Source organism: Mytilus californianus, unplaced genomic scaffold (assembly GCF_021869535.1).
Source record: "Mytilus californianus isolate M0D057914Y unplaced genomic scaffold, xbMytCali1.0.p SCAF_7, whole genome shotgun sequence".
Classification (NCBI taxonomy): Eukaryota; Metazoa; Mollusca; class Bivalvia; order Mytilida; family Mytilidae; genus Mytilus; species Mytilus californianus.
In genome coordinates, this window is record NW_026262723.1 from 10,209,364 (window position 1) to 10,230,096 (window position 20,733).

Sequence of the window (20,733 nt, forward strand, 5' to 3'; positions counted from 1 at the left end):
ACAGGATGATATTTTCTGGACGCCTTTGCACGTTTTATAAGCCGAGTACTGACAGATCTACAATGTTGTCTGGTCCTCAGAGTATCAATGATTAAAGACTATATGACAGAGTGATATAGTTAGCAATGACAGATAACATGATTCATACGTCAGAAAATTCCCATTTTTGTAGGATGATCTTTTTTGTCAATTAGTAACAATTGATATTGCGATTGCTGACTCGCAAATTCTCGCGAGAATTGCTTAAATTCATATTGCTATGTTCATCTGTGTTTGTGACTAGATTAATTCTGTTGATTGCTTTAATATTCCGATAGTAAGAAGCTGTTTGTAACATTTGTCTCATGGTTAGGGCTAAATAATATCTTGCTGTGGTGTTTACAAAAGAATAAACAATTAATAGATATAACATAATATGAATAATGAAAGAAGTATTATTTCAAGCCATTTTTAGAGAATCAAATTAAAAAACACAATAATTTTCTCTCTTGACGTTTATAACTCATCAACTGTACATGGATTAATTACAGTCTATTTGAACAAATTATTTTGCTACTGGTCAATTTGAACAGATTTGTATTCCTAATTTCGTCGTTATATTGTCTACGTTTACAGATTCGACACAGGAGTCTAATGATTTTTTTTAAGAATCAATAACAGCATTTTTGCAGAAGCGTCCAAAGGCGTTATAAAGCAACTTCTATTTAAACGTTTATAAGATCTTATAATTGTGTGGTTTGATTCAATGCAAACTCTCTGTGATACGTCAGGCGGAGACGTATATATTTTCCTACAGTTTAGAAGGACTTTCAGATTAGAATGTGTTGATATCAGTGCGCAATGAATTTCTCCGTGTCAGTAAGATACTGTTCAACAGCGGATGCATATTTGTTTTGTCATTAATCGAGTTTAGGTAAGAAACAATATGTTTTAGATAATCAATTATATTTTAATTGTGCCTTGTAACAAAAAGACCTAAGCTTATTTAGGAATGAAATATAATTATATTTTTCAAATTTTGAATGAACATGCAGTCAGTTGAACAATAATTCATTTGAAAATTAAAAATAACTATTTATCTGTTTCAATTGATGTTTTATGCTTTTTAAAAATCAGCTATTATTTGAAGTTTTATGTAAACACTTCTCGCATTTTCGGTTTTTGTTTGTGTTTTCTTTTTGTTTTAAAATATAACGAATATTTTTGTCTCACATTGGTAGAGTTTGTTTATATACCTCCAAGTTGGTAGTTGAGTTGTTTCTCTTCTTATTTTTATATAAAATCAGTGTATTGTTATACATAGTAAGTTTTCTAATTGATCGAAACTATTTTTGCATCAAATACAGTACAATTGGACTGATTGTTGTTTAACGTCCAGCGGAAAATATTACATGCATATTCAGAACGGGAAATTGTTACTGAATTTAAAAATTGAATCATTGTCGTTAATTTTATTGGGAGTTAAAGTGTTGTGTATGATTTTTTTTTCTTAATGCACACAAAAAAAAAATACAATGAAAGTATAAGTGGAAATAAAATCATGGAAGTGATAACCTCCATCTCAATTCGGCGAATTCAGAAAAGGACATGCATTATTTAAAAGATTTATCGCATTATGTTTTTATAACATTTGAGATACTCGTACTTATATATAACCATCAACAACAAAATGTTTAAATCCGACGGGTACACTGTGGTTTACAATTTTGGTCAGTCGATGCTAGTTGACAACAAATGTACGAGAGAGATAACGCACTACGTACTCTGGACTCTCCTTGAGAAATCAGTTGGTGGCATGTTGGAAAGCAAAGTTTTTATTCCATCGGCTGTTCAAATTTCCAACCTTTCGTTGATCTACTGTTGAACCTACATGTACCTTTTGTATGCATCGTTAAACTGTTCTCGTGCCGAATATGTTTGAAAAGTTGCCCCCCCCCCCCCCCTTGAACTGCGATTAAGGAACACTCAATCAATCATTATATGATTTGGCCTGTGATCCTATTTTAATTCAAGCTATGAAAGTTTACTATTTTAAATTTTAAAATGTCGTTTGTATTTTTTGAAATAGACAAGAGAATAAGAACACAAAAACCCATCACATTGGTCAACGTTTTCATGGTTTTAGATTTGTTTATGATTTAACTACTTTACAATGATTTTGCTAATACTAAAGAGATATGGGTAAATTCCTCTGAAATCAATTTAATCACAGAATCGAATTTTTTAAAATTAATGAAATCTAGTAGAATTTCAATATTTTAGCATTATTATAATCAATAGTACACAGGCAAATTTTGCTCACGTGATTTAACATGAATCTCATGTTTCACGTGAAATTCACCGTAAACTATCTCATATGTGCATTTTTCACGTGACTTAATTGAGATTCACGTGAACTTTACAAAAAAAATGTATTTTTCATGATTTTAATTAAATTTGAAAATTTAGATGTTATTTGTATAACTTTATTTTGGATTTACGTGAATATCATGTGGAAAAAATTCAGGTGATCTTCATAAGATACAAAATCTATGTTCGTTCCTCAGTCGGGCAAATTGACCTTTAAATGTATTTTTTTTTTTACTTTTCCTGTGACGTTTTGCACATTTGTTTGGTTATATCCATTCGGATTAGCGAGTTTATGTTAAAAAAGCACCAATCAATAATAAAACCAATCGTAAGTACGACTATTTGTTGTAAAAACGTTCCGATCTTTTGAGTTAAACCGATGTTTATAATTTGTTCTTATATTGTGCTGTTACACCATTAACCCAGGAAAGGATTTAGCGCTTAGAAACATGTTTAAACCTGCCGCATACTTTATGTGCCTGTCCCAAGTTAGGAGCCTGTGGTTCAGTGGTTGTCGCTGGTTCATGTCTGTCATATTTCTTTTTCGTATATTGTTTTATTTATAAATCATGCCGTTAGTTTTCTCAATTGAATTGGTTCTCACTTTTCATATCAGGGCGTTTTAAAGCCGACTATATATAATGGTATGAGTTTTCTCATTGTGTATAGGCCGTACGGTTGCTTATAATCGCTAACAACCACTTCATTTGAACTTTGGGATAGTTGTCTCATTGGCAATCATACCACATTCCATGTTTTATATCAACGTACTCACTTAAATCAAAGCTGTAATGCTGTTTTAATTTCAAAAATGGTTGTTAGATTTTATTAGCCTTAAAATGTATATTTTTCGGGGTGAGGGTGAGTGGGGAACTGGGGGTTATGATGAGGGTTAATCCAGAAAAGCGATTCTGACGCACGACGTTTATAAAGGTTCTATTTTATAACGCTCTACATTCTAAAACCAGTTTGCTGTTTCAATTTTAATTTCAAACATTCTTGGTAAAGAAAAATTTTGAAATGCTACACGCGATAAGGGAACCTTTTTGTGTCATTTCTCATTTTAAGCGTTTATGTATCCTGGTATTTTTTACATTTTGTTCCGTCAATCAAACGAGAGAAAAAAAAAGGAATTATAGTTCACCGCATTTGCTCTTTATGGTCATTCATTATTTTTTAGTTTTTACGTCGCATGGGATAAAACAACGGAACGAAAATGAGGACCAAATGCAGGAAGTTTTTTTTTACATTTTATACCCGTTAAAAATAAATGTTGATCAATACTGAATGTTCAGAAGTATTGAAACATATGAGAAAAAAGAAATAAAAGGAAACATCCAAAACTGTAAATTTAAAAAGAGACCGATAGAAATAGCTATGAAAAAAAAAAAGAAATTTGCACTTTTGTACACTATAATTGATTGCATTTAAATGAAATAAACTAAATATTTAATGTCAGTTCTATATATAACTTTGATTGTCGTGCATAACTAATGTGAATATAATAGAATTTCGTAATGAAATTTAAACCAAAGTATTAAATTGGCATGTTATGATTCTTCGCGAGTAGATATACATGTTGGGTGGGCTCGGAGTAAGGATAATTTGTCTAACTGAATTAAAATGTCTTCATATATACGGTTGAGTCCGCATGTGACAAAATTAATACTTAGAATCAGCATTTCGGTCTAGTCCAATTGTGATCCTAAATATGCAAGTTTGTACTATTTGCTGCAGGACACTTTTATCTATGTGCATTTCTACTTTGAAAAGATACATTTTTAGAACATACATCATGAACTAAGTACAGCTATTTGTAAAGACCAGGCAGGGTTTATTATAACGGCGACACATGGTTAAAAAACGGCAGATATTTTATCCACTCATTTCGTTATTCTATTTATAAATTATATTATATATTATATAGTAATTTCAAGAGTTATTTCCTTTGTTATATATTTAGTATAACTGATATCTCGTATGACAAGATATTTAAAAAAAAAAAACACAATGGTATATTTGTTTTATTTGTGTTCCTATAGCATTCTAAAACTGTTATTGAATGGAGGAGAGCAACAACAAAGGGGACGTTTAAATCTCATAAGTCGAAGAGAAACTGACAACACTATGGCAAAACACATACATTATACGCATGCTCCGGAAAGTTAAGCAGATCTTGCAGCACATGTGACACCCGTTTTGTTGCTCATTTTAAGTAAAAATACAGTGATAATTCTCATTATAACAATACTGATTTTACATCAAATGTATCACCCCTAGTCGACTCTTATTAATAAATGTAATTAAATGGTAGTTACACTTTGCTATTTTCGTTATATTTCTCCATATATAATCATTACTTTTAATCTAACTACGTTTATCCTAAATTGGTATGATGCTTCACTGACAAGTAAATACTTAAGCCACAAATTCTATGACAGATAATATCACGATATTATCAATGTAATTAAACAGCAAAACTAATTTATAACAACCGGTATCAATAGGAATACAGCTTCAATTTTATTATTCAATCGAAGCCATGTCTGCAACGGACAGAAACGTTATCGTATTGTACATGCAATAAACATTAATGAACTTCAGAACAAATGGATGTGTACATAAGGTAACAATAATTATTTATTAATTAAATGTATTACTTCATATGTATCGTATTTGATAGTGAAATAATATCGTTTATGATATGAAAATGGCGAATCTTCGTGTACATGTATCATGTGCATTCCCAATTACACTTTGTTTATAATGTACATTCAAATATTGGGAATTATTGGCAATGTATATGATTTAAATGGTTATTATATATACATACATCTATTGTATTATACATCAACACAAATTGAAAGCTTCAATGGTTAAAACTTGTGTTGTTTTTGTGTCTAACCCAATGTGAACGCTCCTTTTTTAAATATTTTTTTCTTGTGACGATAAGAAAATAGGGACAGTTTATCATCTCTTTATACGCACGGACAAGATTGAAATATTCATCTATTATAATTTAAACTTACATTCTAATATACCGCGATTATAGGATGATCCAGCTGCGTAAAAGTTAACGTGGAAGGCCATTTACCAAAACTTTGCAGTAATGTAAGAATTAATTCAAACAGGTTACAATCCACAACTTCTAGCACTGGACATGCTTCCACGATTCCTCGTATAACGAGGGGTCAAGTGATGGTGTGTTGAACTCCATTAAAAAAACTTTGAACATTTTCATACTAAATTACGAATACACGAAAACTTTATTTAGATTCGGTATACATTTTAGTACATGTGTAGTTACACACTACAAAACATATTAAGCTCTTTAGAGCGCTTACCCGAACAAACTAAGTAATGTATACACAGGAAATAAATGGAACACCAGACATATTGGTTGATTGATTGTTGTTTGCTTTACGTCCAGTGGCAAATATTTCATGAATATTCGGAAAGAAAACAAATGATTGATACAAACAAACTGGGTCGACCGGGATGATAGGCAGGAATTTTGGAATTCCACTAGAAAACGAGGATAATTATATTGGATAGAGACAGAATTTAATTATATTGAATAGGGACAGAAATTAAGTCTTGCAACAGGCCACCTACAGACCCCTCAAAGATCAATGGTTCTTGACGTGACGACAGCGTGACACTCATTCTCAGTACACAAGGCAAACATGAAGGGTGGAGGATGTTCGCTACTCTTGTTTTTGACATTTGTCAGAATGATATTCGAAATCTTCTAGTTTTATCCATGTAGGGGCAATAAAACTTTTGCCCGCTAACCCCTACTTTTCTTTTAATAAAAAAGCATTTTTTTTAAATCTTATTAAATCCTTGTTATTTTTTCATAGTCTTTGAAAGAAAAAATGTGCCAATGTTAAATGAATGAAAAAGCTAGAGAGAATCATTTTCATTTAATCATATCTCAAAAACAAGAACACGAACCTATCCTTCTTTTTCTCACGTGGCCCTTAGCTTTTCTCATCACTTGGCGTCCGTTATCTGTCGTCCGTCGTCCTTCGTCGGTCGTCGTCGTCTGTTAACTTTTACAAAAATCTCCTCTGAAACTACTGGGCCAAATTCAACCAAACTAGGCCACAAACATCATCGGGGTATCTAGTTTAGAAAATTTGTCCGTAACCCCGCCTACCAACCAAGATGGCCTGCATGGCTCAAAATAAAATAGAACATAGGGGTAAAATGCAAGTTTTGTCTATTATTTTGAAAACCATCATAAATTAAAATGTGACAGGTGCAGAAATGTTCAGAATGTTGAGTTCTACCAATTGTTCATATCCGTGAAAACTGTCAGAAAAAATGGTAAAATTTGTCATTTAAGGGTTATAACTCCTATTTTATAGAAGTCATTGCCCTTAAATGAAAAATTTTACTATTTTTTTTCATTTTTGCCTATTATCTTGAAAACTATAATCGACAGAGAGAAACTATGAATTGCAAAATTGGTCAACAAGACAAGTTATACAAATAAGTCTCATGGTCGAAATCGTCAGCCGAATCCTTATTAGAATTATTGCCCTTTGATGATGATTTTTTCCATTTTTTTGAGTTTTTGCCTTTACATCTTAAAAATTATAATAGACAGATAGAAACTTAAATAAGCAAAAATTATCAACAAGACAAGATCTTCAATTAAGACAATATGGAGAAAATTGTCCGATGACTCCTTATTGGAATTATTGCCCTTTAATGACAGTTTTCACCATTTTTTTTGCGCTTTGCCTTACATGATAAGAATTAAAATAGATAAATAGACACTTTATATCACAAAAATGATCAGCAAGATCTACGAAGAAGTCAAATGTTGCCGATATAGGTAGTAGACTGTCATTCTTTATAGGAGTAATTGTCCTTAAATGAGGATTTGTTTTACCCTCTTTTGTATTTTGAGCAAAAACTAATGAAGATAGAGAGAAACTAAACAGAACAAATACAAGCAATATAAGATCAGCAAAACAGAGATTTTTGTCATGAATTCTATTCTCGTCTACAATGTTGGAGAGTGTCCTTTGTTAAATATGCACATAGACCAAGGTGAGCGCCACAGGCTCTTTGGGTGCTCTAGTTTTCTGCTTTTTAAGTTTCGTTTTTGATATACGATCAATTTTTAACAGTCTTTTAAAAAGCTTGTTATTTTGAAACGGGGGAGCGAGCATCCTTAACATTTACTTTAATATTCAAAGTAGCCTGTGCAAAATAGTATTTTTATCATTAAAATTTGGTTTGCCTTTCATCACACTCCGTTTTAATATTCATAACAATTTTACTTTTCATTTTGAATATACTTCACTTCGAAGGTAAATATTGATTTATCTTCGATTGGGATATAAACAAATGTTTAACATTGATAACTGATCAGGATCAAAGGTTATATGTTATATAATATAGTATAAAATATTCATGTACATTTCTGTTTACAATAAAACTGCAATATTTTATTACTTTATATAGTTTAAAAGTTGAGCTTTTTCGGTGGGTTAAAAGTATTGCCTCCTGACCCATAATGCATTCCATACTGTAGATAAACAAAATGGCGGAAATGGATATTGCGTATAGTTACTGCGGGCATCAGAGCTGTAGAAATTGGACAAAGTTATTTACTAATATGATTGATGTTTTGAATAATTCGTCTTTAATTCTTTAATTTACGCCGTGCATCTGTTATAATAAACAAAGAAATATTTTGAAGACAAAGCCGTAATGCAATTTTCTTTTTCAAACGGAATTCTGTTATTAAAGCCTTCAAAGTCTCTAACACGCTATATTTGGATCATTTAATCGAAATGTACTGAATTGCATTCGAGGTGTTTACTTTGATCAGTTTTTAAAAACTATAAATATGACATGCACAGGGGCGGATCCAGCCATTTATAAGGGGGGGGGGGGGGGTCCTAACCCAGGATAAAGGGGGTTTCCAACTATATGTCCCCATTCAAATGCATTGATCGTCAAAACCCCCGGATCCGCCACTTCATGCACTATGGAAATCCCTCACTTTTCAATGACCCGCAACACGTGTAAATTATACTCATGATTTCCATTAGACACGTCAAAAACAACTATCATTTTTTAGCTCACCTGGCCCAAAGTGGAATATTGGAAAGGCCAATATCGTATTTTTAGGGGTTACAATTTCCTTTTTGTACGTGGTGAGTTAACCCCTGGACGGAGCTTTTTTTCTAAATCACTTGCGTTTTTGCCTGCACTAATTTTGGTAAAAAAAATTATGAATCAATTCAGCAGACATGTCATTTATTTACTCTCTGTTTGTTTGTTTGTGTTTGAGAAAAGTGTGATCAATATATATATATATATATATATATATATATATATATATATATATATATATAATCTTTGATCAATTGTCCCGACAGGAGTGATTGTCACTCAAACGATTTAGATCCCAAATGAATTTTTATTATAACGGAACTAATTGTCCTTTTATCCTACTAGCAGGTTCCAGTAATCTATAAGGGTGCATATTTCCCACAGAAAAATGTTTAAGGAGTAAATCGGTTTAAAGTCGGTTCTGGAAAAAGTCGACACAGGCGCATGTTATGAAGTTGAGTAAATACTGAAACACGTGTGACTCTCTGATTGGTACTTTCTCTCTTTATATTGGTCTTCTTGTTAGTTGTTTTTTTTAGCTTTGTATCAATCCAATGAGTCAACCCCTTTTCAATGGGTTTTTACAGTTTATTCTCATATAATAGAAAAGATAGGATATGGGATATACAACCATGGCACAAAATCAGTACATGCACAGCAAAACACAAAAAGCAAAGGAACAGCGCTTTTATTTATGTATATTGCGCTTTAATACCATTGTCCAAGATGAGAGGGTGGGTTGGGCGCCCGCAGACATGGTTAACCCCGCCAAGTTTGCTCTGTGGATGTACAAAAATCATGAGCCCGAATTTCATTGGTTGTCTCAAAGACATACCATCGGTTTTGTCGTTTTAATTTTTTTACATTTGTCATGTCGGATGCTTTTATAGCTTGCAATGCGGTATGATTACTTCTTATTGTCAAATGCCGTAGGATATTACAATTTATATGCAGTGCATTATTCTGAATGGATGAAACTATAGAGCAAAAAAAAAAAAAAAAATCAACATAAGCTATAAAACGGTAAGCATTTTAGAAAAGCTATTACTTGTATTATTAGCCTGTATAACGAAACGCATGAGTGATAACTGTATCTTTATCGATTATTTGTAACTCATGAAGTGATATAAAATACACGAATCAGTTAATTACGAATTCGAAAGTTAAATTAAAATAATATTTATATCTGATGCAAACACAATTGAATATTACAGACAGAAAAAAACTCAATTAATTTGAATCATGTAATGGATGCACCCCAATATTGCCCAATCAGACGTTAAGAAAGCCTGAACTTCATACGGAATTAGCTAATATTTATCAATACGAATCCCAAAAACAGATTTACCCCATTGTGACGTGCAGTGTATGACGTTTTAGACCCGGTCTCGTGTGACCCTGTAACCACAAACTTTAAGGCACTCATAATTAAGGATTTTTTTCCGGTTTGGAAACGACTTGAAACGATTGTTTAAATTTGATATTTGCTACCTGCTTTTGTCTTCATAACAGTGCTGAGATATAGAGAATGTCCATACGTTGAATAAAAAAGTGTACTGGATTTAGAAACAGGTAGAAATGTGAAGCTAACCGATCAATTCTATCCCGTTTCGTGAAGATTACAAATAAATTGTATACTGAAGACGAATGTATGGTTGTTCCCTCTATGTTTTGTAAAATATTCAATTGTTTTTCGTTCATTATTTTGTTCGAATTTGTTGCACACTGACATACTTCATTGTCCGTTACTATAGTAACTATCGATGATGCTTATGTCCGTTACTAGTATGCTCAAAGCTTTCAATTTTAATGCAAAACCACGATACAATGAATAAGCTTTAACAGGAGCTCAACGTGCTACTAAGTGATGTTATTAATAAGTTTTTCAAACAGATCTGAAGTACTTATTGTACAAATATGACAGATCTTATTAGTTTGAGAAGTGTGTAGCAAAATATGAATGGTTATGAATATAGCTATAGAGTGTTACATAACTTTTGATAACAATGAGTAAATATAGTTACAATACTGTTGTCAGGTCATTAAAGATGGCATATTCTTGAATTATTATTGATTCACTCATAGGGTCTTTGCATCAGAAATAAACACATTTATTCTAAAACCAGTTGTTGGAATGATACGGATTTTGTTCTTCTCATACATTTTATGATGGTATGATACTAAACCCCTAACGGGAGGGATTGTGCTTGATTTTTGTATCATGAAGACATAATCTTTCAATCAGTTTATTTGAGGTCTGGAGCTGTCATGTCAGTAACTGCTGGAAGTCCTTTGTTAATTTGTGTATCGTTGTCATTTTGCTTAGTTTCTTCTGTTACCTTTTCTGATATCGGACTCTGACTTCTTTTAAAATGAGTTTTACTGTGCGTGTTGCTGTGTGTTTGTTTATTCTACATTAGCTAGAGGTATAGGGGGAGAGTTGAGATCTCACAAAACATGTTTAACCCCGCCGCATTTTTGCGCCTGTCCCAAGTCAGGAGCCTCTGGCCTTTGTTAGTCTTGTATGTTTTTATTTAATTTTAGTTCATTTATATGTTTCGGAGTTTAGTATGACGTCCATTTTCTCTGAACTAGTACACATCTTTGTTTAGGGGCGAGCTGAAGCCCGCCTCTGGGTGCGGGATTTTCTCGCTGTGTTGAAGACCCATTGGTGGCCTTGTGCTGTTTTCTGCTCTTTGGTCGGGTTGTTGTCTCTTTGACACATTCCCCATTTCCATTCTCAGTTTCGAATGATATTTATTTCAGCCTAATAAACGGAGGGAAGGATTGTTATTATTTAAACTTTAAAAAAATGTTCAAGATAGAAAATTAAACAGTAAAACCCTAATTGGCATGAACACACGAATTAAATGCTTAAATACTCAGTAGTTTGCATTTTAATCATGGTAAATAATGACTTGACGAAGGTCATTATTTTATGCCTTAAAGCACATTTCATTGAAACTTGGTATCGTCCAGGTTGGTTCGTCAAAAGAATGACCTGTTGTTTTGAAAGGAAATAACTCTATATAGGTATATATTGGTAGAAGGGGCGGGAGTGCCACAACCACTAACCTTCGGCGGGAAAACTGGCAAACTGAATCCTTGTCATTAAGATCGGAGTCGAAAACATTTCTTCTTGAGCAGGGTTCGAACTTCAGACTAGCAGTTGACAGGCAAATGATCAGAAGATGACTATTCGACCACCATAGTCCAAAAATATCTATATGCCTATCAACGAAGGGGCTCATAAAAATATCCCTATGGCAATAGTACAACAGCCACACACTTTGCCTTTTGACAACAGCCACAAACTTTGCCTCTAATTGACAACAGCCACAAACTTTGCCTTTTGAAAACAGCCACAAACATTTTAGCTACTAGTGTCTGATGTTTTAAAAATAAAGATACATAAAATAGGAATTTACAATTTAAAGGATAAAAGAGTAAAATATAATCAAATTGATGAAAACTTCTTTTTACATTATAAAATAACTCAGGGCACCACAAAGCTTTTGAAGTCTCATGCAGTCTATATGGCTATTATTTATCATTGACCATTAAATGTATTTGTTTAAAGAACAATTTTTAACCGAAGTTTTGAAGCTTCTTTAATCAAATTTCAGCAGCAGTATTTTGATTGAATATACGTATATATTAAGTAGATTGATTGATGTTTGCTTAACGCCTATAGTGGCAAATATTTCATGCATGTTCAGGACGATGTATATAGGTAGATGTGTGTGCTTATAACTTATAACATGTAAAACAAACTATCTTTTTTTTATTCTCCTTACAGGTAAAAATTAAAATACAGAATTTGGAATAGCTATTGAATTACAAAAAATGGAAGCAGTTACAAATGTTAATGCAACCGGAAACATATCAAATGCAGTTACCGAAATGGCCTCAAACTTTACTGCACTATTAAGTAATGTTACAGATATGTTAGACTACTGCGATTACAACATTACAGATTCGAAAGGGATGTCTAATGGTACATCTGCTGGCATGACATTTAATAAGGCTGCAATAACAATTTTTCTCATTACCTCATACGTCATCATTTTCTTTGTTGGTATCGTTGGGAATTCTTTAGTCATCTATGTGGTTTTGCGTTTTGCAAAAATGAAAACTGTTACCAATTTGTATATACTGAATTTAGCTATATCAGATGCCTCGTTTCTGATTAGCCTTCCATTTATCATAACTACGACGCTTTTGCAACATTGGATATTCGGAACAGCGATGTGTAAAATATACAATGTATTGTATTCTATCAATTTCGTAACCAGTGTTTTGACTTTAACTGTGCTAAGTGGTGATAGATATCTAGCCGTTTGCCACCCGATACGATCTGGAAAATATCGCACCATTAATATAGCTTATTTCATATGCTTAATCATCTGGTCGTTGTCGTTTCTGGTCATGTTGCCAATCATTTTATATTCAACCACTGTATCAAATTACAAAGATCCATCTCTAAAGACATGTACAATTCAGTGGCCTTCAAACCAGCTACTTCCGCAAGGTAAAGCCTTTACCTGGTATACATTCCTTCTCGGTTTTGCGATTCCTGTTTCCATGATAACCGTGTTTTACTCTTCTGTTATTGTTCGACTTACGTGTGTTGGTCAGATGATAAAATCGAAGGGAAAACGTAAATCACATAGAAAAGTGACCAAACTTGTTCTAGCAGTTATTTTAGTGTATGTTTCATGCTGGTTGCCGCATTGGGTTTTCCAGATAAATCTAACATTTTTGCCTATGCATCAAAGGCTAGAGGACTGGGAAATTTATTTGTTTAATGTTTTCACAGTTTTAACATTTGCAAACAGTATGCTTAATCCGTTATTGTATGCATTTCTAAGTGACAATTTCAGGAGAAGCTTTGCTAAAGCTTTTAAATGCGTAGCATCAATAGAATTAGATAGAAAAACAACAGCCGGAGATAATAGTATTTATCCGAAATCTTCACAACAACATGGAGAGAAAAGAAATGAACGACATAAACCTAAATTTGAACTTGATACAATGAAGACAACGAATACGGGGTTTCTCCTCTCGCCAGATGAAAACGTTAACACTTCGCTCCTTGAAACAAGCAGTGTGTATGTAGATAAAGAAAGCCAAACGCAACAAGATGAAATTTAGCATACCGGAACAATTTCTTTATGGTAGGTAGAATTCATTAACAGCAAATTTTATTTGTAAATACCAATGAACACAGCAAGCATTTTAAGTCCATTCCACAATTTCCTTTGCCGTTAACGATCGGTTTAGTAGTCAATGCGAGTTGATTAAGATATGGTATCGACTCCCTCGTAAAGGATTACCCAACTTTTCAATTTGCACTAATATTTGGGCCACACAAGGGCCTTATTGCCCTTACTCCTTTAAGTTTGGCTTCGTCTCTTGGTATATTTTCCATAATGATATATCAGCCAATGCCATTGTGGTAGTCTGCATTTTTGTGCCTGTAACATTGTCATATGGCTTGAATTTTAAACAATTTTATCAAAATAAAAAGCATTATACATGCAAATACAATGTTTTGAAAACAACCTTTCTCTTATAGCTTTATTATGCAATATCCTTTCAATCAATCATACAAATAATTCCTTCTTTGACATAATACTGAACATCGCATATCTGCAAACCACATTACATAATGTAAAAATGACAAAATACCGTGATATAATTTCTTAAGAAGGCCACACATTCATCATCAAATATGAATTATTCAAATACTTTTCAATGATAGCGTCAGTCGTCTAGTTTATAGATTCAATGACAAGAATGGCAATGGCAAGAATAACACATATCGTTTAATACTTACAGTGTATATAAGTTAACAGAGAAATTTCCGTTTACATATATCACATCTCCCTCTCTCTCCTTTAATTTTGCAATTGTTTTACTGTTAATCCTACATACAATAGTGTTACTTGTTACGCACATCTCTCTCCCCCTCCTTCTAGGGTTTCTTTAGTAGTAAAATTCATTTGATTACAATGTTTTGGATGTCACATATTCATCAGTTTAATTGTACCAGTACGTGACTTGTCGTTCAAACAAAACATTTGCAGTATTATCATTCAACAATAATTATGCTCATATTTATAAGTGTAACTATACATTGTGAATTATAGCTATTTGCTTCAAAGTATGATGATGATGATGAATGACTGCTTAACGTCCAGCGGCAAATTAATATGCATATTCAGGACGAGTACATGTTAGTTTAATATGAATATTAACCCTGCTTTGTACTAGACCGACACGCTGAGACGGATTTCTAACGTGCTAGTTCACAAGGTAACCGTACACAGGAAGACATGTCACCTTACACGGGCACATTATTCGGACTCCGAGCCGACCAGTCTTTGATCTTACTCCTTAATGACACGTGCTTAGCGGAGAAGCACATGTACCAATTTCAAAGTCTATGGTTTGACCCGGCCGGGGTTCGAACCCACGACCTCCCGCACTCGAGGCGAACACGCTACCATGAGACCACCGAGGCGGTTTGCCTTAAAGTAAAAACCGTCTATACTGTGAAGAATGCGATTCAAAAATATCAAACACGAAACACAAGTGCATCGAACTGTTAGCCTATTTTAGGTTATAAATGTGTTTTTATTTTTGAGTGCATTTTTTTATTGTTGGCTGAATGGTAGGTTTTGAAAATTTGATTTGACACAACTTTGAGTCCAAATAACGTGATTTAAGCAACTTTGAAACAAACTTTTCTAAAAATAAAATAACATTGCAAAATGATAGGTTTTGAAAATTATGCTTGACGCAAATCAAGTGAAAAAAATGCATAATATACTTATTTTCACCTGAACTCGATTAATTAATTACAACTCTATTATAAATGATTAATCACATATTATCATTAATGACAGATGGCTTTCAAATGTTGCATGACAGTGAGTGCATGCATAGTTTTATCCTGTACTCTATGTCTTCTTGATTAATTACTTAGCTTCAAATCACAATATATAATAATCATAAAAAGATGAGTAATAAGCCTAATGAGCGTAAGATAACCAGGCATAAAGATATTACATCTTCCTATATTGATATTTTTTTATGAAATAGCAGCGTTCTGTCTGTTAGAAAATGTGTGCAAGATAAACATGAATAAAGAGATCATGTCTTCCTTATTAATACCCATTCTCTGTAACCACTTATACTTTTTTGGAACATATAGTCACCGATCTTTCTGAAAATTGGCTGAGATGTAGTTCCTAATAGCCTAGTCAGAAAAATAATGCCAACCGACATATATATTGTTTGGTTACCATGGTAACAGGGGAGAAAGATGGGATGTTTGAAAAAGATACAATATTTGGTGTAGTGTTGTGAACTTATGCGGCTACATCTATTAGAAAGAAATATAAGAACAATTAATTTCAGTATTATTTTTATCATAAATCAAAAAAGTTATGGGGAATCTACCTAGAAATGTGTGAAATTAATTTCTAAAAAAACATCATTGTGCAATATTCCTCAATAAACGAATTGTCTCCCTTTGGTCTGTTCAGACCTCTTCAGTGCAGAGGTAAAAAAAGTGTTCACTGAAAATAATATGACAGAAAGCTATCTGCCTCCAAAACATTTTACTGAATTTCGTAGTAAAACACCATGTTTCAAAATATTTTTGAATGTAAAAGAAATTCATTGGGATAAGATGATATTAATGTTGATCTTAGATTTGGATTGCCTGTTATGTGAATTTGTGTCCTGTCATGATAATGTAAATATGAGGCAGGTGTTACCTGTGAAAGGGGACGAAATCCGTACAAATTATTTTTTTAATTCAAGCATATTTTTAACTCCAGAATCTGTTAAGAAAGAAACGGAAACGTTTCCGATGTTGGTCCTGTAACAGTTGTTAGGGATTTTAGTTGTGATGTCATTTTCAATGTAAACAAAGAAACGCTATGATTTCATTAGTCATGTTGATTTTTATAATGATTTTAAGTGTCTATTGATTTGCTTACTGTATAAGGCACATCCCTATAATATTTTACTCAAATCCCGAGATAAACGATACCGGAAAAGATTTCTGCGCAGATGCGGGAAAAAAAAAGTTAGAAAAAAAAAGTTAACGATTTTGAGTTCATTAGTAGATTGATTATTTCATATGTTCTTTTTTTTATTTTTTTTTATTGATTTTTCTACTAACTGTAATTGGGGACTTCGTCCCAATAATATTGTAATTTGTGGAAACTATTTACTTGAACTAAACAATCGTGAGTACAGTAGACAGCGAACGGTGAAACGTTTAATATCATCCAGTTTAGCAGTTCACAACAACTAATCTTAGAACGTAAAAACCACCGTTTGAAGGAGCAACAGGTCCAACATGTCTTCACGACAAGAACTTGAAGAAGCATTGTACTTTCCATTGGCCCAGGTTAGTATAGCTCAAATTTACTATTCACATCATTTCTTTTCATACCCACAAAAAATTGACAACATCTATATCTACATAATACTTCTTAACTTCGATATGTTGAAGATTACAAAATACCAACATTGTTTCTAAGGGACAACCATTTGATTTTTTAGTTGAAAGGGAGGATTTTGAAAAGAAATAAATTTGCCTGGTAAGAACTGAAAATAAATGACAGGATGTTTGAGGATACAATGTGTTCGAAACGAAAATTAATTTTCTCACGGCAAAGAAAAATAAGCAAGCGTAGCAACAGATAAAAATAACTGTTTATTTTCGGGGGAAAAAAAAACCTCAAACCCACCCCCACCTGCCACGAATGAAAACAGGCATACTTAGCAACCGATGAATAAAAATGATCAATTGGGGGGAAAAATACACCTTTCCACCTACCCTCCCCCCCCCCCCCCCTATATCAAATGGTCGTCCCCTAATTGGCGGTTCTTGGCAAGGTTTTAAAGGTCATAAATATCGAACAAGTACACTGCATGGACATACAAAATCACTTGTGGTGTCTTTGGTTATATATTTCATATGAACTGTTGACACAGAGATATGTCTCGCCTGTCGGCATTAAATTTAAAAATAGGCAATCTGATGGACACCTACATTATTCATTAATTCAGTCGCTGAACCATGATCTAGTTGGCAGGGTCTGAAAATGGTCAACAAACTGAGATGTACAAACAGTAATGTAACTTTATAGAAAATAACGTTGTCTAGCAGACTGTACGGTATGGGTTTTTCTCATTTTTGAAGGCCGTACGGTTACCTATAATTGCTTACATCCACTTCATTTTAACTTTAGTGAATAATCTCATTAGCAATCATACTACAACTTCTTATTTTTATATTCATCAGAAAAACTTAACATTTAAAATTGCTAATTAATTCAAAGTCACTGGACCATGACCTAGGGGGCAGGGTGTCGAAATAGTCTTCAAACTGATATCTACTGATACATGTTGTAATGTCGCTTTATTTAAATCTCATTGATCTATCACAAGTAGTTCTTATCAAACTGACTTAAGCAGAAAATTTTAACATTGAAAATTGTTCATTGATTCAAAGTCCAAGATATGTTTATAGACTGTCAAAATGTTTTAACTTGCTCTGGTTTTATTAATTGATTTACAACTAAGTGTAGCCCCATCTTAATTGCTTGTAAATAGATTTTATGCATAAAATATGTTTGATATGATATATTTTAGTAAGGCCATTTTTAAATCAAAGTTGATTGGCTGTTTCTTGAGCCAAAATGTATGAACTGGTTACTTTATAGATAGATATGCAATTCTGTTTCTAAAATATCCTTAAAAGACACATTTTTATAACACGTGTACATTTAAAACTTGAGGAAAAAGTTACAAAAAATATGTTTAAACCAATAACAGATTCATGTATTGTAGGAAGAGCCAATTTTGTTAAGGTTGGTCAGGAATCTGTAAATAAACAATTTTCTATTTATTGCTTGGGATTTCTTACAAAGGCATACATTCTTTATTTGAATTAAGAAATTGTCTTTTATACTTCTATTTGCAATTTATATAGTGCTTTATACGGAAGCGTATTAGCGCCACACAATTTTTTTTTTATAATTTTCTTCCTATCTTTGCGATATAACGCAAACCTTTGCGATATAACGCAAACATCTTGATTTCAATTATTCATTAAGTTTTGTATATATGTCCGTCTGTCATTAAATTTCTGTTGTGATTTAGTTAGGAAAAGAACCATAAATACAAGGCAAAGTCATTATAATAAATATGCATAGGAAACAGAAAAGTTTATAATTTAACAAGAACATAGAAATGTTATAGGCATATTTTATTTGAAAGGCCAACATTTTTTAAATTTTGATTAAGTAGATAAGTACGAGCAAAAATAATGTCATACAATTGTAAAACTGTCAAGTCAAATAGACAACATGATCTTTCTGCTGTAAAATGAATTATTAAGAAACATTTTTTTCTTTTTTAATTTTGATGTAAGAAATCGTTTTTTAAAATCGTAGAATATGATAAAGATTCTTTGATAAAAAGTTATGAAATTTTCAATCTAGTGTGGTAACATGGTAGCAATTTAAATGAAGAGAACATAATTTTATTAATAAAACATCTTCATTTTATTCATTTATTGCAAAAGGGTGGTTAACCAACCTTACACAATCCTCAAACGAGAGCTTACTTTGGAAGTATATTTATATTCGGCTATAGCTATATTAGCAGGGTTTTTTTTTCTTCGGTATAACTTTAATTTACTCAATTTTCATTGAAATATATGTACATGTATTATCATGTATATCATTTTAGGGGGGGGGGGGGGGGCACTTTATAGCTTGATGTTCGGTGTGAGCCAATGCTCCGTGTTGAAGACCGTACTTTGACCTATAATGGTTTACTTTTACCAATTATAACTTAGCAATGAGTACAATGAAGATAAATATATGCAGACTCCTCCATTAATAACTGCTCCTTCCTTTGAATCTTAAATAAGAAATAAGATAAAACAAATGTTTGCGTTATAACGCAAATGTTTGCGTTATTTCGCAAAGGTTTGCGTTATAACGCCAACCTCGTTATGTCGCAAAGGTTTGCGTTATTTCGCAAAGGTTTGCGTTATATCGCAAACGTAGGAAGAAATACAAAAAAAAAGTTGTGTGGCGCTAATACGCTTCCGTAGCTTTACATTATAAGAGGTTGTTCATTTTTGAAAAAAAGATGATTCATTGATATTTATTTCATATACTAAGTACATGTAAGTAGTACATGAACATGTTGCATATCCACAAAATAAGGAGATGTGATATGATTGCAAATGAGACAACTATTCACCGGGGTCCCTATGAAGTGGATATATGTAACTATAGGTCACCATTCTGCCTTCAACAATGAGCAAAACCCATACGATTTAGTAATCTGTAAAATGTTAATGTCCCGACATGACAAATGTGAAACAATACACTGATTATATTTTGTTCTTTTAAACGATAGATGTCTGTTGCTAAACATCATGCAAATATCTCATGCCTGTGCAGGACAACTTTAAGGTGTAATACCACCATTGATTTTCCCCTATTAGTCTTTGTTAAATTTGCACTTTTCAAAAAATTGTGCAGAATTTATCTTTGTTTCAAATAAAGAAATACTTGGCATGAGTAAAGTTTTATCCTGTCCAGTACTATAGAAAAAATTTCACATAACATTTCATTGCATATAAGAAAATAACCATCACTGGAATTTAACCAATCAAATTTTCCCCCTTTTTTAACCTGTGTACAAGCTTTAGTAACCATGTAACCTCAAGTTTCCAAAATATTCTATTGAAACCCCAAATAAAGAAATAATGGTGCTTTGAAATACCCAAGATATATGTTTATGACTCAGAAATGTTTTACTGCAATGAAATGTAGGATCAATTACCTACAACTGTCAAATTCAAGGGAATATTTTTTTTCGACCTATTTTCGTATGCAACCGGATGTGACGTACTTTGATTTGGTGGTATTACACCTAAAGAAGACTTTTTTGTTGAATAAACTGAATGTGACTTTTTTCCTTTGTAATACTGGTTATTTCAAGCATTCCTGTCAAGTTTTGTCATAATCAGTTCAATAGTTTGAGAAAAATCTAGTATAATGTAAGACGACATCTACAGCGATTCGAGCAAAATTTCTTCGAAAAATTCAAACCAAGCCGCATCATGATAGAATATAGTGTGGACCAATAAATGATCAAATATTTATCTCATCTGCCTACAAACAGTTGAATATGATACAA

The 20,733-nt window shown here is 32.6% G+C and overlaps 1 protein-coding gene across 1 annotated transcript in view; it reads left to right on the forward strand.

The window, feature by feature from the left end:
* Positions 1-627: 627 nt before the first annotated feature.
* The window catches only part of LOC127710156 (somatostatin receptor type 2-like), a 43,109-nt gene continuing 23,003 nt past the window's right edge, over positions 628-20,733 (forward strand). Inside the window, exons 1-2 of the mRNA XM_052215892.1 lie at positions 628-913; positions 12,287-13,664. Of these exons, the coding sequence (XP_052071852.1) occupies positions 12,334-13,641 (1,308 nt within the window). The 5' untranslated portion in view covers positions 628-913; positions 12,287-12,333 and the 3' untranslated portion in view covers positions 13,642-13,664. The remainder of the gene's footprint in view (positions 914-12,286; positions 13,665-20,733) is intronic.